The sequence below is a fragment of the Pleurodeles waltl genome, chromosome 10 (assembly GCF_031143425.1).
Source record: "Pleurodeles waltl isolate 20211129_DDA chromosome 10, aPleWal1.hap1.20221129, whole genome shotgun sequence".
Lineage (NCBI taxonomy): Eukaryota > Metazoa > Chordata > Amphibia > Caudata > Salamandridae > Pleurodeles > Pleurodeles waltl.
The window spans coordinates 1,003,191,388-1,003,213,251 of NC_090449.1; the positions used below are offsets into that span (position 1 = coordinate 1,003,191,388).

The following is a 21,864-nucleotide window of genomic DNA, read 5'->3' on the forward strand; positions in this document are numbered from 1 at the left end:
CAGTCTCATGCGGTACTGAATACAGTCTAGTCTTTGAAATGTACCATGCTGAGAAATGTACCATGCTGAGAAGTAGAGTCCTGCTCCACCACAACCAATTACTTTACAGCCCTTATGCAGTTACCTTTAGTCTATCACCTCCTAATTAAACGCATTGCTCGTTTAGTCACATCACTAAACAAAGTATCTGATATAGTCAATATTCAACTTTCTACACAAAAAAATGATAGGTGGAAAAATATTCTACTTGTACTTGTCACAATCGCTGCTATACCAATTCGCAGTGTACTGTGCTAGCAAACTCAGCACATTCAACTGTACAGGCATGTCCGTCTATTGGAATAACAACGAAAGTATTTTAGAGAGTATGTTGATAAAAAATTAAACTAAAGAACATTTGGGGGGGAAGGCATCCATTTGCAGAATGGCACTAATGGAACATGTAACAGAACATGTTAGTATGAAATAACTTAAGACGTGACTGTGTTCACTATGGCAAAGGTGTCAGAAATACGTTTGGGGTGTGATGAGAACCAGTTTTCAATTGATGCAGATAACGTGGGTCTCTTAATTGATAGTGGATACAGTTTGCTCGAGTTCATATTACAGACAGGTCTAGAAAAATAAATTAAGGAAAACATGTTCATCAAAAGTGGTTTAACACAAATTCTGCAGGTACTTTTGACTCCTAACAATGGAATCGCCGTTGAAAAGACATTTACTGGTGAAGTAATACTGCTGGAAGAAGGTAGCATCGTTACTGCAATGGCATATAGAACTAAGCAAATTAATCCAGAAATAGGACAAAGATGCAAGCTGGTGTAGGCAGTGGAAAACAAGTCAGAAGAATGGTTGCAATTTACAAACAAGAGAAAGACCAGGAAGGAGAGGGTCGGGCAGGTCATCATCATCTTCATTTTATGAGTAACATCGACTCACAAGTCTCTTAAACATGAGTGCTACTATTCACCTACCTGTTCCAGTTCATATGCCTTGGCCTTGTCCTCATCCCGGTCTGCATTCTTTCGGTAAGCAAGGCCCAGGCCCCACACGGCAAGTATGCTGTAGACATTGTCCCGAACCCAAGCATCCTTTTGGTCACAACTTGCTGGAAGCAAGCCAGTTACAGAATTCTGTAAGATAAAGGTTGTCTGTTAAATACTGGCTCAAACCTCTTACTTCAAAAATAGTTCGTCAATGTAGTAGAAACATACAAAAGATTTGCCTTAACTATTATTCCAATCCCCACCATTAAGCAGTCTTGAAGTGGCAATTTGCAGGAAGTTAAATAGAACCTTTGATACGATTTGCAAATTTAATGATCAGAAGCATGACAAAATGTTGCTTATTGGTTTCGAATGCGATTCAGACAACAAATTCTACCCAGCCCTTATTATTATTTCGGGAAAAAAAGGTTGACCCACCATGCCTCATTTTATGGCCTTCCTATTTAATGTATGCTCTTCATTCAGTGAGATAACTAAGTACCCCGAATGGCACCTAAGGCAGAGTGTACTTTTTACAGCACAGAAGGAGGTAGCACTCTGCAGTCTTTCGTAATACTTGAAAACTACTTGAATGTCACCTAAAATACTTGCAAATATTTATGTGTTTCTTATTTAAAAAAATTAAGTCTCCGACAAGGTCTGATTTTTAGTATTTTACGATATTTTAGCCAAACCTAATAACACAAGTTTGACTCTTTCCTCATTATTATTAATTTCCTGGGAATCAGCAGATGTGCTATGTGTTTTGTTAGGTTATGTTGATCTGTAAAGCAAACAATTAACGGGGAGGGTCTCCGGTGCCGAGCTGTATGGGTCAAACCAGGGTCAGAGATAGGTGAAGAGCCAGGTCTTCAGTTTTTTGGGGAATACGAGTCTGAGGAGGAGGCTGTGATGTGCACAGGCTTGTCTTTCCAGGTTTTAGGAGCAAGGTAGGAGAAGGCCCGACTACCTGATCATGTCTGTGCATACAGAGGGGTGTGTGTGATTAGCAGTATGGCTGACTGGAGGTGTCTGGTAGGTTTGTGGAAGTTTATTCAGTTGTTGAGGTATGTAGGGCCAATGTTGTGCAAGGCTTTTTTAAATGTGCATGAGGAGTTTAAAGAATGATCATTTGTTGACTGGGAGCCATTGGAGCTCTTTCTGGTGTGGGGTAATGCAAGTGTGGGATGAGAGGGTGAGGATGAGCCTGAAAGTAAGCCTGGAATTCACAAGAAAAAATAAATATACAGCAAACAAACATTTGCAATGCAAAAGGCCTTGCATTTGCTTGAGTTAGAGCTATTAATATTGTAAACACATAACTGGACTTTTCTTGCCCCATAAATTGGTCAACCCTGCTGAATGAATTAAAATAATGGGTGAAAGATGGGCATGGTCAAAGCTCACAGAAGTAGATTACAACTGTTGAAAGAAAGCGCTGCCTAGGCTCGACCTAAAAAGACACCAAAATGGAACCAGATGCAGCTACTGTACAGCCATCAGGCAGAAGTGCTTTCATCTCACGTGCCAGTGAGACCGGATGTGACCAGTGAGGGCCCACTGGGCCCAAGTCCTGGTGAACTGGCCTCCAGCACGGACTAGTGCACCTAAAACAGACCGGAAGTGCGTTTACATGTGCAGTCCAATCATCCAATGTAATATTAGGCATGCCAGGATCTTATTAACCCCTTCAGCATTTAAAACTGTAAAACAATTCATAATGAAACCATATGTTGGTACATTCTAAGCGACAAGTTGTGAAATTTTATGAAAACAAATGTTAATACTTTCTCTTGTAGGAAATTATGAAAATCCTGCCTTGAAATAAGCATCTCTGGTTTTTATATCAAGGTTTCAAATATAGCTTTAAATCTGATATATCACGGTTCCTTTTTTTAATGTATGCACGTGAAAGGCAAAAGATGCATTATATTTTCTCTGTCAAGTGACACGAAGAGATCAGTCTTAAGAGATCAGTCTTGTGTAAGTCAGGTATGTCTTGCTCTCAGAAATGTGATAATAAACGGTATATTATACCAGCCGCTGATGCACATTAATTTGAAAAAAACATGAAGTTCTCACAAGAAGTTATTTAAAAATATCTTCATCTTAATCAAAAAGAAAGATTGCATCTGAGATTAGTAAACAAGCTGAACCGTCTCGGTACGAAGAAATATTGTGTGTGGGCTTTTCATGTCCTGTTGTAATTACAGAAGAGGAACGAGCTTGTGCCCTCTGTCTCTGAAACAGCAAGAAGCCAGGGGGAAGTAGGAAACTAAAGACGGCTCTTAGAAAAAATACAAGTATAAAACAAGCAAGCTACCTCGTATTCAATAGTCAATCAATCTCTCCATCGTAAATGCACCTCTTAAACGTTTCAATATTTATTATTCACTATCATTGGCCACAAGACGCTAACAATTAAATTGGCTGCATAACATATCAATGCATTCAATACGCATGTTTGTTTTTATGAAAGTCAAAACTTTACATCTAAAATAAACTGCATTTTCTTACATAAAAAATTAATTCGGGTCACAGCACATACGGGGACTTTTGCAGTGAGAAAAAAACACAAGAGATACTAGAAAAACAAGCAGTGGTGCAGGAAGGACGGCAGCAATGACGGAAGTGATGGGGTGCGAGCGAGGAGGCCACACATGGCAAGAGATGGCCAACAAAAAGGACCTCTCAGTGAAGTCGGCTGGGAGGAGGGAGGAATGGCCATCACGAGGAAGGAGGAAGGGCCATCAGATAGGAGGAAGCGTGAACGTAGTTTGATGGCTGTAGTGATGTATTGGTTTGTATGTAAAAGAAGAATGCTATGACATCAGGGGCAGTGGAATGTTGGGGCAGTGGAATGTTGGGGCAGGCTGTGACTGGGGATTGGAATGTTTTCATATGAAAGGTCAGAGTTGTGCCGGTTTGGGAATGGCAAGCTCATGTATCTCTGTCTGTACATTATAACTGGAAATAAACTTTTAAGGAAAGAGCCAGTGTACTTACTTCACATGGCGACGAGCAGGATCGTAAAGCAGCAAGCATTGGACTGAGAAAACTGCAATTGAGGATTGGAGAGCAGCTATTTTCGGACCTGCTTTGTTAAAGGCAACTTATTTTAAGCAAGTGAGGGATTTCTTTTTGGATTTTTTTTTTAATTATTATTATTTTTTTCTCTTTCTCTAATACAGTTGCCGTTTGTTTACTTTGTTTAAGGCGCGTGTGTACTGCTCAAACGTTAGATTTTTCATCGCGTCGGTCCTCACGTGCACCCCCGCTTGGTTACTGGTTGCCTGAACAACATAATGCTTAATAACAATGTCTTGTGAACGTGCTGGTTCTTGCGCTGGAAGTTACATGGGAGCAGGAACAGCGCCCTTTTAATGTTAATTAGTACCAAGTACATGGTATTATTTTTACTATTCTTAATTTTTTAGCAACTTCATTGCTGAAGTTTATCCGGCACAAAGGAAAACTAACAGAAATTATTATAACAGAGATACATGTCTTGCTGAAGAAGTAAGCTAAAGAGTTATATTTTACAGCTATAATTTTTAGTACACCATGTCTTCGAGTGGAGATTCTTCTGGTACAGGGACGTCGCTTTCTTTGCAGTTGAGTACACCAAAGGAATTTTTAGCGTCTCCTGGTGAACCAGCTGTACAATGGAAGGAGTGGAAGGAATATTTTTTTAATTACATCGCAAACTTAGAAGATTGCAATGGTTTAATCTCTGCTGAAAGAAAAAAAAGGATCTTAATGCACTGTTTAGGCCCTGAAGGTCTTCGTATTTACAATCAACTACAAAAACACGATAGAGGCGATGAAGATGTGTTTCAAAGTGCTATTTTGGATTTAAATGATCATTTTTCTCCTGCTGTTTGCATTGCGGTTACTCGTCACGCATTTTTCCACAGGAAACAAGAGAAACACGAGGACATAGAGAGCTACGTTTCTGCTTTAAAACATTTAGCTAGCTCATGTAGGTTTGCTGGTCTACATGATGAACTGGTACGGGACCAGTTTGTAATGTATACTAAAAACAAATCTATTTAAGACAGGTTGTGGATTGAAGGCGAATCCAGTCTAAAGGATATTATTGCTTTAGTAAAGAAAGCAGAATTATCCGAAAGATGTGCGAAAATCACTTTGGCACAGGATAAGAACTTTGAAGAAGTCGTTGCCAAAGTTAGTGATCGCAAGCACAACAAATGGTCCATGGATAAGCGGGATAATGACTTTAAAAAAGAGAAAAATCAAACTTTTGCAAAGAATCAAAAATCTAACATGCCTGATCGATCCAGAAATGAGTGTTTCCGTTGTGGGAGTTCCTTTCATTCTGCAAAATTTGATGGGTGTCCAGCTAAAAATGCTAAGTGTTTGGAATGTGGAATTGTAGGCCATTTTGCTAGGGTGTGCAGAAAGAAACAACTGAAGAAGGTGAACAGTAAAGTGGCCTGCATTAAGGAAGTGGTGGAAGACTGTTCTGATGACAGTGATGAAGACGTAAATTATAAACTGAGGGGTCACAAAACTGTGGTTTTGAACATTTCAGGACAAACGTCAAACAAACCCTTGTGTTGGATATCATTTGGGGGAGTTATGTTGCAGGTGGCAGCAGACTCTGGTTCCCCATACAGTATTGTTTCAGAATGCACATGGCAAAAGCATTTTGTACATAGTTTAGGGGAACATTTAGAAACCTCTGACATTTCGCCTGAAAGTTACACTGGTGATAGAATAGATATTATTGGTTTTAGATTGCTGGTATTCAAATTTAAGCAAAGACAAGCCGTATGTAAATTATATGTGGCTAAGGATGGTCCGTCGGTATTAGGCTGGAAAGACCAAAAGAAACTCCATATTGTGCTTGATCCTAACAGTGTAGAGCAAGTCTTAGTAATGTGTGATGAAGAAGACACAAAGAAATGGGTCACACAAGAGTTTCCAGGAGTGTTCAATGGGCAAGTAGGTCAACTGAAAGGCTTTATACATCAGATTAGACTCAAAAAGGATGCCATACCAAAAATTCATAAGGTACGGAATATTCCGTTTATTGTCAGGGAAGAGGTAAAAAAAGAGTTGGACAGGTTACAAAATTCACAGATTATAGAACCAGTTGAAGCTTCTGAGTGGGTTTCACCTTTGGTTGTTGCGCGTAAAGCTAATGGCAAAGTGCGTTTGTGTGTGGATTTGAGAGGTTTGAACAATAATATCATAGTAGATCAGTTTCCTTTGCCTCGTATTGATGAGATGTTGTCTGCCACGAGAGATGCTAAATGGTTTTCCACTTTGGACTTGTCGTCTGCTTACCACCAGGTTAGGTTGGACTATCATAGCAGACATCTTACAACTTTTTGTACACCATGGGGTTGTTTTCGTTTCAAATGTATGCCATTTGGTTTGGCGTCGGCGGCTGCCGTCTTTCAAAGGTTGATGGCGCAGTTATTTGGACATTTGCCTAATGTTACATTCTTTCAGCATGATATTTTAGTTATGGGAAGTAGCAAGAAACATCATGATAAGGAATTGAGGAATGTTTTGAACATCTTACAAGAAAAAGGTTTGACCGCAGAGATCAGTAAATGTAGATTTGCACAGAGAAAAGTAACGTATTTAGGACATGAGATTGATCATGAAGGCATAAGACCTAACAAAAAAAGTTGGTGGAAGCTATTAAGAATGCCCCATGCCCCACATCTAAAGATGATTTGAGATCCTTTTTAGGTCTAGCCGAGTTTTATTCGAAATTTGTAGAAAATATTTCAGCTAAAACCTACCAAATGAGACTGTTACTAAAAAACAAAGTGAAATTTGAATGGAATGTAAGTTGTCAGAAGGCTTTTCAGGAAATTAAGAATGCAATTGTGAGTGCTCCAATGTTGCATGGGTACGATCCAAAAGCTTGTTCTATTATCACTACGGATGCGAGTGGTAAGGGCCTTGGTAGTGTATTAACACAAAGTGACAATTGGGGTAAAGAATATGAGGTTGCATTTGCATCCTGTTCTTTGTCTCCCACAGAGGAAAAATACTCTGTAATAGAGAGAGAAACTTTGGCATGTGTATGGGCATTAGAACACTTTCGGAAATTTGTTTGGGGGCAAAAATGCATCATACGGACTGACCATAAGCCTCTTACTAAATTGTTAACTACAGAACGTTTATGTAGAGCATCTGCGAGAATAGCTAGACTATCTATGAGACTACAAGATTTCTTATATGAAGTGCAGTATGTTCCTGGGGTAAAAAATGTTACTGCAGATTTTTTAAGTAGAATGTCCATACCTTTAAGAGACTTGGATCAACATCCATGGAATGACTGGTGTGTAGCTGGTGTGTTTGATGAGAATACTTTAAGCTCATTGCAAAAAGAAGAATGGATCATGGAGTATGAGAAAGACGAAGTGTTGAAAGAAGTTAAAAACAAAGTGATGTTCGGCTGGTATAATGACAAGAAAGTCAAAAGCAGTGATATGTTAAGAGCTTTTTGGGAAGTGAGAGATGAATTGAGCATTGAAGGTGATTTTGTGTGTAGAGGTGGGAAGATTATTCCCCCCTGTGGTATTAGAAATAAACTTATTGCTGTTGGACATGAAGGTCATTCAGGAATATCTCGCACCAAAAGAGGAATTAAAGTACTTTATTGGTGGCCAAAAATTGAGATATGTACGTGACTGCATGGAGTGTGAGAATAGTGACAAATCTCAAAAGACACTTAACCCGCCAATTTCTTCTTCAAGTTGTCCTAATATACCATGGGAAGAAGTTGCTTTAGACATTATGGGTCCTATTACGTGGCATGATGGGACTTCAAAGTTTATTGTGGTTTTAGTTGATTTGTTTTCAAGGTGGATTGAATTTTCTGTGTTACAAAAAATTGATACCAAGGCAGTGATTAATTTTTTGGAGGAAATATTTTTGAGGGAAGGATTTCCCAGAATTTTATTGACGGACAATGGTGTTCAATTTAAATCTGAGGAAATGAAAACTTTTGCTAAAATGACTGGTATTGAACAAAGGTTTACAGCTTTATATCATCCCAGGGGGAATGCTGTAGTGGAACGTATAAATAGGATTTTCAAGGGCATCATTCAAATTGCAAAGCATGGAAACAAAAGTAATATAGATTCTGAGTTAAGGAAAATGTTATGGGCTTATAGAGTGACACCTCATGAGACAATATGTCAAAGTCCGTTTGATATAATGCGAGGTAGAATTCCATTTTCAAAGATTAACCCTGGTTGGATGCAAAGAAGCAGACAAGTACTTTGGAGCAAGGAACATGTAAGAAAGTGCATAAAGAATTCACAAGAAAAGAACAAGGAATATTTTAATAATAAATATGGCACTAAAGAAGCACATTTGAATGTGGGAGATTGGGTGAGAGTGAAATCCGTAAGGAAAGTGGCTAAAGGTGAGAGCAAGTTTGGCGAGCCTATAAGAATTAAGAAAGTGATGAGAAATACTGTCATTTTGGATGATGGCAGTGTATGTCACATGAGTCGCGTTGCTATTGCTAAGCCTTGCAAACAACAATTTATGCAGTATGATTTGCTGGAAGGTAATAATAACAAATATTGGTGGTTGGAGTGTGATATTGATGGTAACAAAGATTCTAGAGTTATTGGGGAATTGGGAGCTAGGGGCTGTCAGGAAGGTGTCCAGACTCGTATTAATATGGGAGAATTTGAATGTAATGTGAATGAGCGTGAACAGAATAAAAATGTAGTTTGTGGTGAAGTGAAGAAAAGTTGTTTCGGCAGGGTTTTGAGAAAACCTAAGGTATTAGAAAATTTTGTGTGTGATTAAATAAAAAAATATATATTTATTTATATACATATTAATATTTTATTTTTTTTCTTGTTTTTTGTGTGTTTTTTTTAAGGGAAGGGGATGTGTAGTGATGTATTGGTTTGTATGTAAAAGAAGAATGCTATGACATCAGGGGCAGTGGAATGTTGGGGCAGGCTGTGACTGGGGATTGGAATGTTTTCATATGAAAGGTCAGAGTTGTGCCGGTTTGGGAATGGCAAGCTCATGTATCTCTGTCTGTACATTATGACTGGAAATAAACTTTTAAGGAAAGAGCCAGTGTACTTACTTCAATGGCCAACAAAAATGTTCTCTTTGTGAAATCACACATTCTCCTGGCACAACAGAGGCTGGGAGAGAAGCCTAAAGCAGCAGAATCTGATGAGGTAGGGAGGTAGATAAGAGTCCCGCAGTGAAATCTTGTATCTGCTGCACCTTCACTTGTCCATAAATGAATGTAGAGATCAGTGGCTGAAGGAGACACCCGTACCATGAGCAGAAGCAAGGTGTGCATTAACTGGATGCTGAGATGACATTGGAACTGGGGATCAGAGTTTGAGCCCCAAAGTGAGCAGCTCTACCCATTAGACTACACCCCCATCAGATCACCTCTACCCATTAGACTACACCCCCATCAGATCACCTCAGAAGGGAACGTATGCAAAGAGCTTATTCCCTTCCCTTTTTTGACCTTCAGCTGGTGCAAGCAGTTGCAATCTGTCACAGAATCCTGTCGCCGGTAATCCTGTGGAACCTGCGCCTGCATAATGATGCAAGGACCCTGCTATTGTACACTCTTCGTACACTCAGACTAGAACACCTCCAATTTGTTGACAGTGACCTGGTCTGGGGGCGTCAATTGTAGGAGTGGCTCTCGGACATGCCCATACATGGAATATATGTCTGCGACCGGGCCAAGAGAGAGCATTGTAAAGAGCAGCCCAGAGAGGAAATGAAGTGAGAAAGGGAGAGTGTCTAAAGGTCTATTCAATTAAAAAAAAGCATGAATAGAAGTGAAAATGTGCAAACACTTGAGGTAAGTACTCAGTTAAAATGAAGCCTAGAGGCTTTGAGCCGGCTGCCACGCTGAGAGAGAAATGCTCATCCAGAGTGTAAAAGTAAAAGTTCCTGAGCAGCACAGCGGCAGTGAGATGGGTGCTGCACTGAGTGGGAAATGCTTGTTTAAAGCGGAAACCATTTTTTTTTTAAACAAACGAAAGACTTGCGAAGCGTGGATCTATGAATGTCGCAGTGATTAAGTCCAAAAAACACAAACACTTGAGGTAACTGTTTGATTAAAATGCGGTTAAAATGAGGCCAGGTGGCTGTGAGGCGGGTGCTTTAATACAAAACAAAAAAAGGAGCTACAAAGAAATTGTGCACATAGAACAAAAAAAGGAGCTACAAAAAAATCGTTACTGCCAAACACTTTTAAGCACAATGGGCAGAACCATACAGTACTTAGTCCCTGCTCTCTGGGCGTTAACTACCAACTAAAAGGAGGGACAAAAAAACAAAGATTACCCAGTAGAAAGGAAGCCTTTCTAAAAGACAATGCAAGTTACCAATAAAAAGCCAATAGGTGTGCTACAAGCCCATACACTGAATACAGCATGTTGAGAGACAGCACATGAGCGCTGCCTAGGCTGGACCACAAAAAGGGGATAGAAATGACCATGTGTGCTTCAGACCAATCTCTTTGATAAATGCAACGGCCAAGGATCTGGGCAGGGCGTTGCTAGCTCAATTAGAAGTGTTGGCCAAAGAAAATAATATGTTTTCAAGGACTCAGTATGGCTTTAGACAAGGTCATGGGACAGTTAAGCAGTGTCTTGATTTAGCACTGAGTGTCAGTAAGTACACAAAGTCCATGCTCACTACATCTAGCCTTTATGGACCTGTTGAGTGCCTTTGACACTGTAAACGTGATCAACTATTGAGTCTGATGGGGGTATGTGGTAAAGGAACTCTTGGTTACTTTCCTCCGGAGGCTTCATTGGAACACTACGGTGAAAATACGCTATAGCCCTGGAGGTGATCGTACTGATTCCTTAATTTCAACTGGGGGTGTCCTCCAGGGGTGCATCCTGGCCCCTTTTTTTGTTTCTTGTTTACATAAATGGTGTGGAGGCTTTCTTGCTGCAAAAGAATTTAGATTATCTGAGGATTGGTAATTATATTTCGTCGCTTTGTTATATATGCAGACGATGCTGTCCTTCTAGCAAGGTCAGTAAATAGTCTACAGAAAGTCTGTGATGCTTTGTAGAGTTCATGTCCTCTTTGGACTTGAAAGTGAATCTTAAAAAGTTGTACATAATGGTGTGTGGCCCAAAAAAAGTAACAACCAAAACCTTTTACTTACAAGGAATTTCTGTGGAAAAATGCCAGTCTTCTGCTATTTAGGGATCCCTTTCAACAATCAACTAAACTGGGATGCTCCTTTAACAATAAGGGTGCAGCAAGTTAATACAGCAGCCAAATCACTTTTTCCTTTTGCAGCCAAGCTTAGCCCGAAGCCCATTAAAGAAATACTGACCCTGTACCAAGCAAAATGTTTGTCAATTGCCACATATGGGGCAGGAGTGTTTGTTCAGAGCTCCAGGTTGTAGAGAATGCCTTTCTTAGGAGATTATGGATGGCCACTCAAGGGTCCTCAACCTCTTTTTGTCACTCAGAAGCGGGCTTGGATTACATGGAAGACTCCATAGGTGTTGCTCCCTTACTATTGTGGGCCAAAATATGGTGCACAGCTGAATTACAATTCTCCAGACAAATTGTATCTGACTGCCTCTCTTTGCACAACTACAAGAAAATCCTGTGGCTATGATACGTTAAACTATTTTTTGGGGAATTGGGCCTTACTGATTTCTTTGATGATTCAACTCACATTTTGCCTTCTGCCAAAGCCCATTTAAAGGTAGCTTATATGGAAAAGGTGTCGGCAACCCACCAACAAATTTCTCCCCGGTAATACCCTTTGAATAATTCCAGTGATATTTTTTCCACTTCTGCATTGTAATTTTATTTGTAACTTATTTTAAATTCCCAGCAAAGATTTCATTTGAGCAGATTTCGCCTGGGGCACTGTGCATTTTTCAGTGGCATTTTCCATACCGGGGAATAGGTGGAAAATCTTCCTCCGTGCCCTTGTGACAATATATGAAAGCAATCAACTGTTCACTTTTACTTTTTTGCTCACTTTATCACTCTCTAAGGACTACGTTTTTGCTCCCCCTATTGAGATCGCTTAGGCCTAGCTCATACCAAGACTGCCTTAGACTCTTGTACCCACTGGAGTTGCATTACATTTGTTTTCTGTTCACAACTTTGTAAGAGGGGCTCTTTCTATTAGGAAATGCTATGGTTAATGGTTATTCTGATATTGACAAGGAAATAAATTGATGTGTTGATATGAATGCAGTTTATGTAGAAATTTCTCATTGAATTTTCTTTTTGAAAGGTAAATAGTGACCCCTCTAAGATTGTTCAATCTGTATATAACCCGTAATAGGTTTTTGGCTTTTAAAATATTTGAATTTTATTAGTGTTTTGTGACTAGCATGATGTTTTCATCTATTTAATATATGTTCCTTTTTGTGCATAGGATAATGTTAACTGCTATTTTAATATTTTCTGTGCTTTTATGATTTGTCGAAATCAAATAAACTTTTATGACTAACTGACAGAGTCAATTAAGGCATAGAAGAGACCCAAAAGTCTAACTGGGTCCCTACATGTTCCTGGTTAAACCTTACTACAAAGCAACATCTCCTACTATTTTATCCTGAAACATCACAAAGAAGTCATCGAGTCTAAATATGATACAGCAGTCTCCACCTAGTGTAAAAAAAAATCCGGCTAGAAGTAGCAAGCAAGAAACAGACACAAGGGAGGAGAATCAGAGGTAAGAGGAAAACTGAAGTCCACAAAAAAAAAACAGATTTTCCTTAAGGGTCTACGTGGCTATAAGCTAGGATATTGGTCATAAAGTGTGCCAAGCTAGCTTGGTAGAGTGAATGATTGGGATGTAGCTGTTCGGTTGGTTTTGCACTGCCACCATACAGTATAGCCAGGTCAACTGTAAGGGACAAGAACCATCTCTCAATAACAACCTTTGGTTTGCAAACGTAAGATGGAATAGGCTGCAAAAGAAAGCAACCTGGTGGTATAGGTAACATGATATCATATAAGTCTACAACCTTCCCCATTGCTTCTCAAAACCTTTCTTTTTCGCTCCTTTGAGAAATCAATGAGGGGATTCATCTAGAATAAATCCCAATCTAAGGGGACCTTTCGAAACTCTACCTACCTACTGATCGAGGTGGTCGCACTGTACCAAATTTCGAGCATCATTACCTAGCATCTCAACTCCAGTGGGTTGAGAAACAGCTGGCAGGCTTACAACTGGCCAACGATGCCACGACAGTACCTGCTTGGACTCTTCGACATCCTCCACCTGTTCCACCCTTGTTCCAGGGAACCCACACCTGACCCCACCATTCTTAAAGTGGCGAGCAGCTGTCTCTGTCATTGTCTATAATTACGAGATATTTTTCTCCCTATGCTCCGGCGATAGTTGTACTTGGTATACCCAGGGGACATAGCGTTGCCACTTCGACTAAGCTGGCCGCTTGGCACACTGTGGGCCTTCACATCTTAGGAGACCTCTATTGAGATGGAACCTTACTACCATGAGTCCCTGATGGAGGAGGAAGGTGTGCCCCCTGGTCACTGCCACCTGCATAACTCCTTAATCAGGGCACTGGGGAATAAGTTGAGAGACATGACACAAGAACACCAGACACATTTAACCACGCAGTACCTTCATGTGATGGGGACAGGCAGGTGCTTGATACACTGGTTCTCCGACTCACTATATGCTCATACTGTGCAGCTGCTCACAACCCTATGCCGTCACTGGGAGGAGGACCTGACCCACCCATCCACGGAGAAGGAATGGTCCACCTTACTGGAAAGCCCAATACAAATTCCCCATAAGGCTTGTTTCAGACTTATCCAGTGCTATATTATCCACAGAGCCTACCTTACTCCTTCAAAAATCAACCGTTATTTCAGTTGCTCTGATGCTGCCTGCCACAATGGCATTTGAATGACGTGGACTTAATCTGCATGTTGTGGGCCTGCCCATCCCTCCATTGATACTGGCAAGGTGTCGAGCTACACCTATCCTCCTACACAGGGTCCCCTGCACTACACACAGAAGAGGTGTGTTTCCTGGGTTTTTATAAAAGAGTCAAGAAACACAGGGGCACCTCTCGTTTCCTTGACCAAGGATTTATGATAGCTAAATGCCTCACAACCTGGAGATGGAAATCACATGAACCTCCAGCTCCTCTAGCCTGGACACAATCCCTTATCACATGCGCCCGGGCAGACAGTGTCGCTCTGCACAGGAAGGACAACTTGGGCCTGCATAAATACCCCAAAGCGACCAGCTAGGATGCGACCCGGACAGAACTTCAGACTGCCACACAACCCACCGCTGATACACCAGATCATTCATTAGTAGAGGGAGAAAGGACAGTCGACATTTAAGGATCCACTTAATCACACAACTTTTACTAGGTGTTGCTTTTCCCTATGCACCGTATTCCTACACTTAGAATCGTTGCCATATCCAAGTCTTCTGTTTAAATGTGATGCATGTTGTTGTGAGTGTTTGTGTGGAAGGCCAGGGGCGGCCCCAGAGTTGTTCTTTATTTTTCTTTCCTTCGTATGTTGTTTCATCTTCAAACAGTTCACTTTTAGTCTCTGTTAGTTACATATGCTGTTGATACCTGCAGTACCTTACCGGATTTGCATGTTATCCCAAATGAGCTCGCTTTTATCCTGGAAACCATCTGTGTGCCACTAGCTAAATAGCTTTGTTAGATAATGCAGTCCGCTGTCACATATATTCTGTACTCCCGTGTAACCTGTTTCCGGGAAGTTGTAATAATTATGCGATTACATTTATGATTAGCTGTAGATGTGACTTGTTAAAACTTGAAAAATCAATAACCAGATGAATAAAAAAAAAACATATGAATAAGACTAAAGCACCTGAAATAGTTGCATCATCAATTTTGAGGGTTTGTGTCAGGGTAGTCAATTTTTTAATCTTAGCCAACAATTCAGAATTAATAGAAGAACGTTAAAAGAGATTATGGCAAAAATACAATTGGATCTGGAAGCAACAATCATTTTCACGATTTGTACACTGCCCCAAAAAGATAACTGCAAACGTGACAGAGAAAGTCAACAATTTTTTTTTTTTTTTTTTGCATTAAAGGAAATTATGTGTATCAGGCCCTAGGTAGTTCACATTTTTTGCATGCAGTTAAAAGAAAATCTGCTAAAGTTGAACTTCTAGTGAATGTGGTCATGGATAAGGCTTGGTCCAGTATGCCAACAGCCAGAGGATTTTGAGAATATACACTGTAGGCTAATGTAGGAAAAATGTCACCACCCAAAAAAAAATTTTTTTGTTGACCACTGGGGATGATGGATCAAATTGCTAATATTGAGAGCGAGGAAAAATAGCAAAGGGAAGCAAGAGCACCTTGCCTGGTTCTCCAATTGACAGTTGACGAGTCAAAGAAGCCTCAACAATTTAACTGGGCCATCAATTCTGAAGAAAGACATTTTACCCTAGCCACAAAATCATATCTCAGGAATGCTCACTCTAGTGTTATGAAACAAAACTCTATTGTAGAAAAACGGAAGCCTTTTGGTTATCCAATATAGAGAAGTCTTGCCAACATGGTAATTCCTAACCGGTCACATTCGATGCAGAGTCCTAATGCTAATCGGGGATGACTTTGCAGGCACAAGACACACTTGGTTTTCATGAACAAGGGAATTAACTACTGTCTGGCGTCATAATGTTCATTTTTATCAATTGAATACGTCTGTGACTGGCATATCTGAGGGCTCTTTCTCAAAGTTTAAGAATAAGGGACATTCCTGCCTGGGTGAAGTTGGGACGAATGTACCATTGTCTCTGTGCCTTTATAAAGACTATGCACAACAGAATAAATCTTGGTGTTATTCAGCTAATTATATACACTGGGAAACAAATTGGTGCCTCAGATCTTATTTTTTCTCATGTAATCTATGGCAGTGGTTTGTAACCTTTTGACTTCTCTGAACCCCCACCTTATCACTGCTGGAACCCGGGGACCCCAGCCTAAACATTATCGATGATTTGAACTGTGAAACAATACACAAAATAGAGACAAAAGTATTCCATGAAACACTAATGATAACACATTTTATTTAATTTGCAAATATAAATAATAATATTCTGTTCGATGCAACTGCACTGCTCCCACAAGTCAATCTGAAGGATACTAATTTAATGTTTAGCCCTCAATTTCACATTCCTTGAAATTTACAGTACGTGTAAAAATGTTCAATTGTACATATAGCCACCTTATTTAAATATACTGTATTAGTCTATTAATATTACTTCATTTTCTAAACTTTCTTGGACCCCCTGCGAAGGCTTCATGGACCTCCAGGGGACCAGGACCGCAAATTGGGAACCACTGATCTAGGTCTTAAATATTTCTATCTCAGATATACTAAAGGTACAGGGTGGCACTTGCTTCTAAAGTCAATTTAAATATGGACACAAGATACAAAGGAGTTCTCCAAATCTTGAGTCACGGCCTGTCGTGGTCAAAGAAGCAGGAGAAAAATCTACCAAATTCTAAAAAATTGTCAAACAGTTTGATGCACTCTCCCTTCCCTATTAATACTTTGGCCTATAATTAACTCAGTGGCAAGTCTCGTCATTGTACCCCTAGCATCTGCTAGCCAAAGCTTTTGATTAGATGTCACAGAGCCCTTACTGTCTACAAAAACGTTTGTACATTTCAACTGCAACTTATTTTTCTTTTCCAGCATTCTGTATCTAAATGTATTCATAAGCCAGGGACACAGGTGCGATGATTAGTCACAGGCTCAGGGGCAAGATTATTGGAAATTGTTCAGATATACTGTCACAAAAAGTGTGATGAAACAAGTGGTAATGTGTCAACCGATACTGGAAAATTGTATATAGGCATGCATGTACCAGGTACAAAAGAGTTAAAGGTGACTTCTCTTTCCTGTTACTAAAGACCTTACTATTGTCACCTGCGCGAAGTCAGGAAATTAAAAAAAAACCTGTATTAGCAGTGCATGGTCATACGTCAGCCATTAGTCTCCAGTGGTCCTTTCTTCAGCTCCTGAGAGGAGCCCTTGACTGGTTCCAGACCTGGACGCTGTCCCTTCTGATGTTCGGTCTTTGTTTATCTAGCACAACATGACAGATTTAAGGCATACGCGTTTTTAGAATGATTTGCCTTCATTGTTTCCAGGCCCAGTGTTGTCTCCTCATACTATAATCCTTTTCAGTACGTTTGTGGCCTAGAAGGGTCTATATCAACATATCACAGTTATCTCTGTAGCACCCATGAAACGTCATGAAACGCTCTGTCCTTACAATTTACTGTGGGCAACACAATAGTATGCTCCAGGAGGCTTCAATGTATGTGGATAGATTCAGGAATTTCTTTCCCTTTATGATAATATAGTGGGAAAAATCCAATGGGATAAATACTTTGTTGCTCTTTTGCATAAATAGACCACAATGTTTTTATGGCTACCGTTTTTATCTTTCTGGTATTCTGTGGCTGCAAAAGCCAAGGCATGATAGCGCATGGAGATAAAAGTCACTTTCCTTCAGTAACAATATAATTTTGTAAATTGCCTACCTTAGGAATGAGCCCCAAAGCCATATACTCCAGGAGGTGCAAATAAGTAATGCTGATTAATAAATGGAGATTTCAGGCACCAGAAGGCCTCTGGTGAGAACCATGGTAGCAGCCTTGGCACTAGTGTAGTGCGCACAAATGCAATCCGAAGGATCTTTCTTGTCCAAGGGAAAGCAGATATTGATATATAGGATGGTCATACATGAAATACTGTATTTGGACACAGTCTTGTATTGCTTGGCTCCACCAATGCCCAAATGTGATAACCTGAGCTCTATCAGTGGAATATGGAATCTTTACTTTGCACTAATGAAGTTTTCAGTTCAGGAACTTGGGGAGAAAATAGCATATGGTTTTGAAAAGGTGCAGCTGCCCTGAAGGTAGTGGTTCCGTTTTATGATAAAGAAGGACTTGAAGCTACCAGCTGCCTTTCCTGGACGCTTATATTTTTGTTGCTATTACACTAGTGGCAAGGATGGGACCTGAAGAGCAAAACCTTTTTTGACAATTTACCTGTTTAAGCGAGCTTGCTTCAGGTACCTAAATACATTTGATATTTGTGTAAAAAAAAAAAAAAAAACTGGATTTACAGTACTCACCAGTCCCCCCCCCCCCTCCAAAAGAAGGTACAGAAATAGATACTATTTTGGTAGACACTCTTACCTAGAGGGTGAAGCAATAGAGAACTTCATCCCAGAGTTAAAGGCCTGTTTTAAAGGACATATCAGAGATCAATTAATGTTACAGAGTAGCTAAGCCAAAATCTGGGAAGAAGTCTAGCTGAAAGACGATCCATCTCTCTCTCTGAAGTAGTAGAAATTACATAAAGAACTTGAGAAACATTGGGTTGTGTTGAGCAGTTGAAGGAAGTTACCCAGTCATCTTTTTAAACTAATCAAATAGCTACCAGAAGAAGAAAATACAAAATTTGAAGATCAATGAAACTTAAAAGCAGTTTCAGGTGTGGGGCTGCACAGAGCTATGCACATTTTACCATCTGCCATGCCCTTTAAAAACTGCCATGAAATATACCCTTTTGAAAGGAGTATGTAAAGAGAAGTTGGAAATCAGCAGAAGCTCTAATGGATTCTGGTGCAAGGTTAGTACTAGTCTCACAGGAGATGTATATTAAAGAGATTAAATACTTTGTCACCCTATTTGATCCCGATGTCACGTCACATACTGTGGAAAACCCATAGAGCTCTTGGGGTATTTCAAAGCGAAAATTGCACTCAGGGGACGTATTTGTGTTGGGAAGATTTATGTATATAAAGTAGGCGAAAAAGTACTTAGTTGGGAATATCACAGTTACAGATATAATTTTGGACCCTGGATCAACAGAATCTATAAAATGAAGTACGGTCTATCTTGGCTGGCATAAAAAAATGGATAGCTCATAGTTAAATTAAGCATATCCCTGGAGTCTACAACAAATCTGATGATAGCTTATCTAGACTGACTAGGAAGGAATAAACACTAATAGTACCGAAGAGAAAGAAAGTGTGTGTATGATATTTTGGTCTTCAATATCATGCAGAAAGCGTGTTGAGAAAATAAGCAAAATGGAATATAAGAGGAAGTTAAAACATAATTAAGAAATGGATGGGAATAATTGAAAGTATGTAACCAAAGTTATTGTGTTTCTGGATGGTCAAAGAGGAATTAGATCTCTTGGATGGAACACTGGCTAGGAGAACTAGACTAACATCTCCCACCTCTGACAAGAGTAAGTTAGTTGCCTTGGAGCAGGATGGTCACCAGCTGACTTGTAACATTAAATCGAGATATCGATGAGATTATTATGGTGGAAAGAATGATCAAAGAATATAAAGCATGTTGCATGAGTGACAAGGTGAGGAAAGTCAGAAGTTTTCCATAACCAGGGGTGTGGAATTCCTATAGCCCAACTCCCAGGACATATTTTTTGAGGTCAAGGACATTAACTTTTACTATTTATTTTGTCCTTGGGACAAGTAGGCCTAACCCCCTGCAGCACAACCCTTTAGCTGCCTGTTTACAGTACCACATTATGGATCAGGGAAGGGTACTGTCTGTAGTTAAGGTTATATTTGTGTACTTATGTTAATGCTATTGAAACTTATATTTATGGTCCATTAATGAAATGCCTACATTAGGGTGGGCAATCTAAGGAAATGTTGTAAGCCTAGACTGACTTGCTGACAGTGGTCCAGGATATACAAATGTGTACACGTTTGGAAAGTTTAACATTGTGAATCTATGTATAAAGGTCCCAGAATGCCCTCTGATTTGATGCAAATATTTACAAATGCTTGAGTGTAAGACTGAGGAGTCTTTGCTTCCAAGGTAAAAGTTCACAAAAAAAGCACCTAGGAAAAAAACCTTGTGCTAAACTACTGTGAAATTTTCGGTAGCATCTCTTTTAAGCTCCATCTACTAAAATGTGAAGCATGCTAGTATTCCCAAAACAATAATTCATAATGGAAAATCAGTGCAACTAGTATGGGCAAGATTGTGGGAAACATAGAAATAAACAATTATTGGCATAGCCAATAGGTCGGACATTGATGGTCAACCTTTTCATTTTGTCAATATGTGTCTTGTTTTGACATGTTTTTTTGTAAAACTTTATTGCTGTGGGGACTGCCAGCCAGGCCCTCACCATTATAACAAACATTGGCGAAAAGCAATAACGTTTTTTGGCCTCTAAGAGCACACACTGACACAATAGTCTTTGGGACTGAACAAAACTACTTTGTGTCCCAATATGCTCTGTGTGAATGAGTAGAATCCTGTCTCTCAGAGGGAACCCAGTCTATAGATAGAAAGTGAGAGACAGAGTTTTGGTTAACTCAAGATCTAATTAGCGGCCCAATTCTTAAAGTCACAAAAGTGCACCCATTGTATATGCCCTTGCATTAGTGTAGATGTACTGCTTTAATGAATTCACAGTAATTTAAAGACGGAGACTGATAAATCATACTCCTAGAAAATATGAACTTCATTTTAGCACAAGGAAATATGCATGTGTAGATTTGCTCATGCAAGAATATGTTGAGTGTTTACAAGTTCACTTTCCCACCAACCAATTTCTTCCCCAAACGTGGAAGCTTTTTTTCTGCCCTTGTCAGGAGTAATTCCCAACCTTTCTCGGTATGGGAAAAGATTATATAAGAGCTGTCTGTCAAAAGCCCCTAAAACATGCAAGTTCGTAGGTTTGCACAGACTCCAAAGCACATTCCAACCCTGGAACTATTTCTAAATGCTACCTCTAGCCCCAGTAAGTAGATCTGCAAAAAGGTGACAAAATGCAGAAATTGCTAGATTTCAAACCTTGCTATAGTATGAGCCCCGGCATAACCATACAGCTGCCTACATCACTGATGGTTAGATCATATATTACTGTGAACTTAACTGTAATGGAACTATTGTTGAATTGTTGGGTCTCCCCGTTTGTGAATGATTGTTTCTCTATAAAAACTAATAAACTGTTTATAAAATAATAATAATAATAATAATAATGAGATTGCTGCCATAATTTATTGCTGCACTAAGTGGCACAAAAAGGACAAATGCATTTTTTTTTACAGGACAAGTATAAGTATGAAGCAACCTGTACCACGGACAAGTAGACATACTATAAGATTCCACACCCCTGCATAATGTTGAAAAGGTAGCAAAGGTCTGTGGGACAAATGGTTATTTGATATCATTGCTTTCATTCAGGTTGATAGGGTATCCGTTTACATTTTAGTCCTGATTGACATAAATGCACTTTGGCCAAAAGTAAAAAGTGTACATGATGTACTTTGTCTTTATCTGATGTATTTCTGGAAAGATTATCCTTAAGTATACTTGCAGACATTGTGCCTCCACTACTTTCATATGAAACAGAGAAAAACAAAGGTATTCTCCCCAAGAAAATCATGCTACATCCCCCGGAAACTAATGAACTTGTAGAAAGAATAAATAGATAAGAGATGTTATGAAGTATCTGGATACATACAGAGTTATCCCTCAAACCACTACAGGATAATCACCTTTTGAGTTACTGAGAAGGGGGGCACACACACTTTTAGCTCTGATAGGAGTGTCAAGTAAAGAGAAATCAAGATTCAAAAGTGGTAATTAAATGAAAGACTGACAAGTTAAAATAAAGGAAAAAGGCTATTGCTATTCTCAGACTGCATGTGGGTGATGTGGTGATAGAGGAAAAGGAACAGAGTAGAGAATCAATACATGTGTTCAAGGGTGCTCTTAAGTCTGGAGTTGCTAGTGTTCCCTTTTTTTTGGGGGGGGGGGTCATCTGGCAGTTTGAAATG

The 21,864-nt window shown here is 39.6% G+C and overlaps 1 protein-coding gene across 2 annotated transcripts in view; it reads right to left on the bottom strand.

The window, feature by feature from the left end:
• Positions 1–21,864, bottom strand: part of PHKA1 (phosphorylase kinase regulatory subunit alpha 1) — a 967,577-nt gene that overhangs the window by 882,969 nt on the left and 62,744 nt on the right. For both annotated transcript variants that reach the window (XM_069211854.1, XM_069211853.1), the window contains exon 2: positions 975–1,133. In XM_069211854.1, coding sequence (XP_069067955.1) covers positions 975–1,133 — 159 coding nt within the window. The remainder of the gene's footprint in view (positions 1–974; positions 1,134–21,864) is intronic.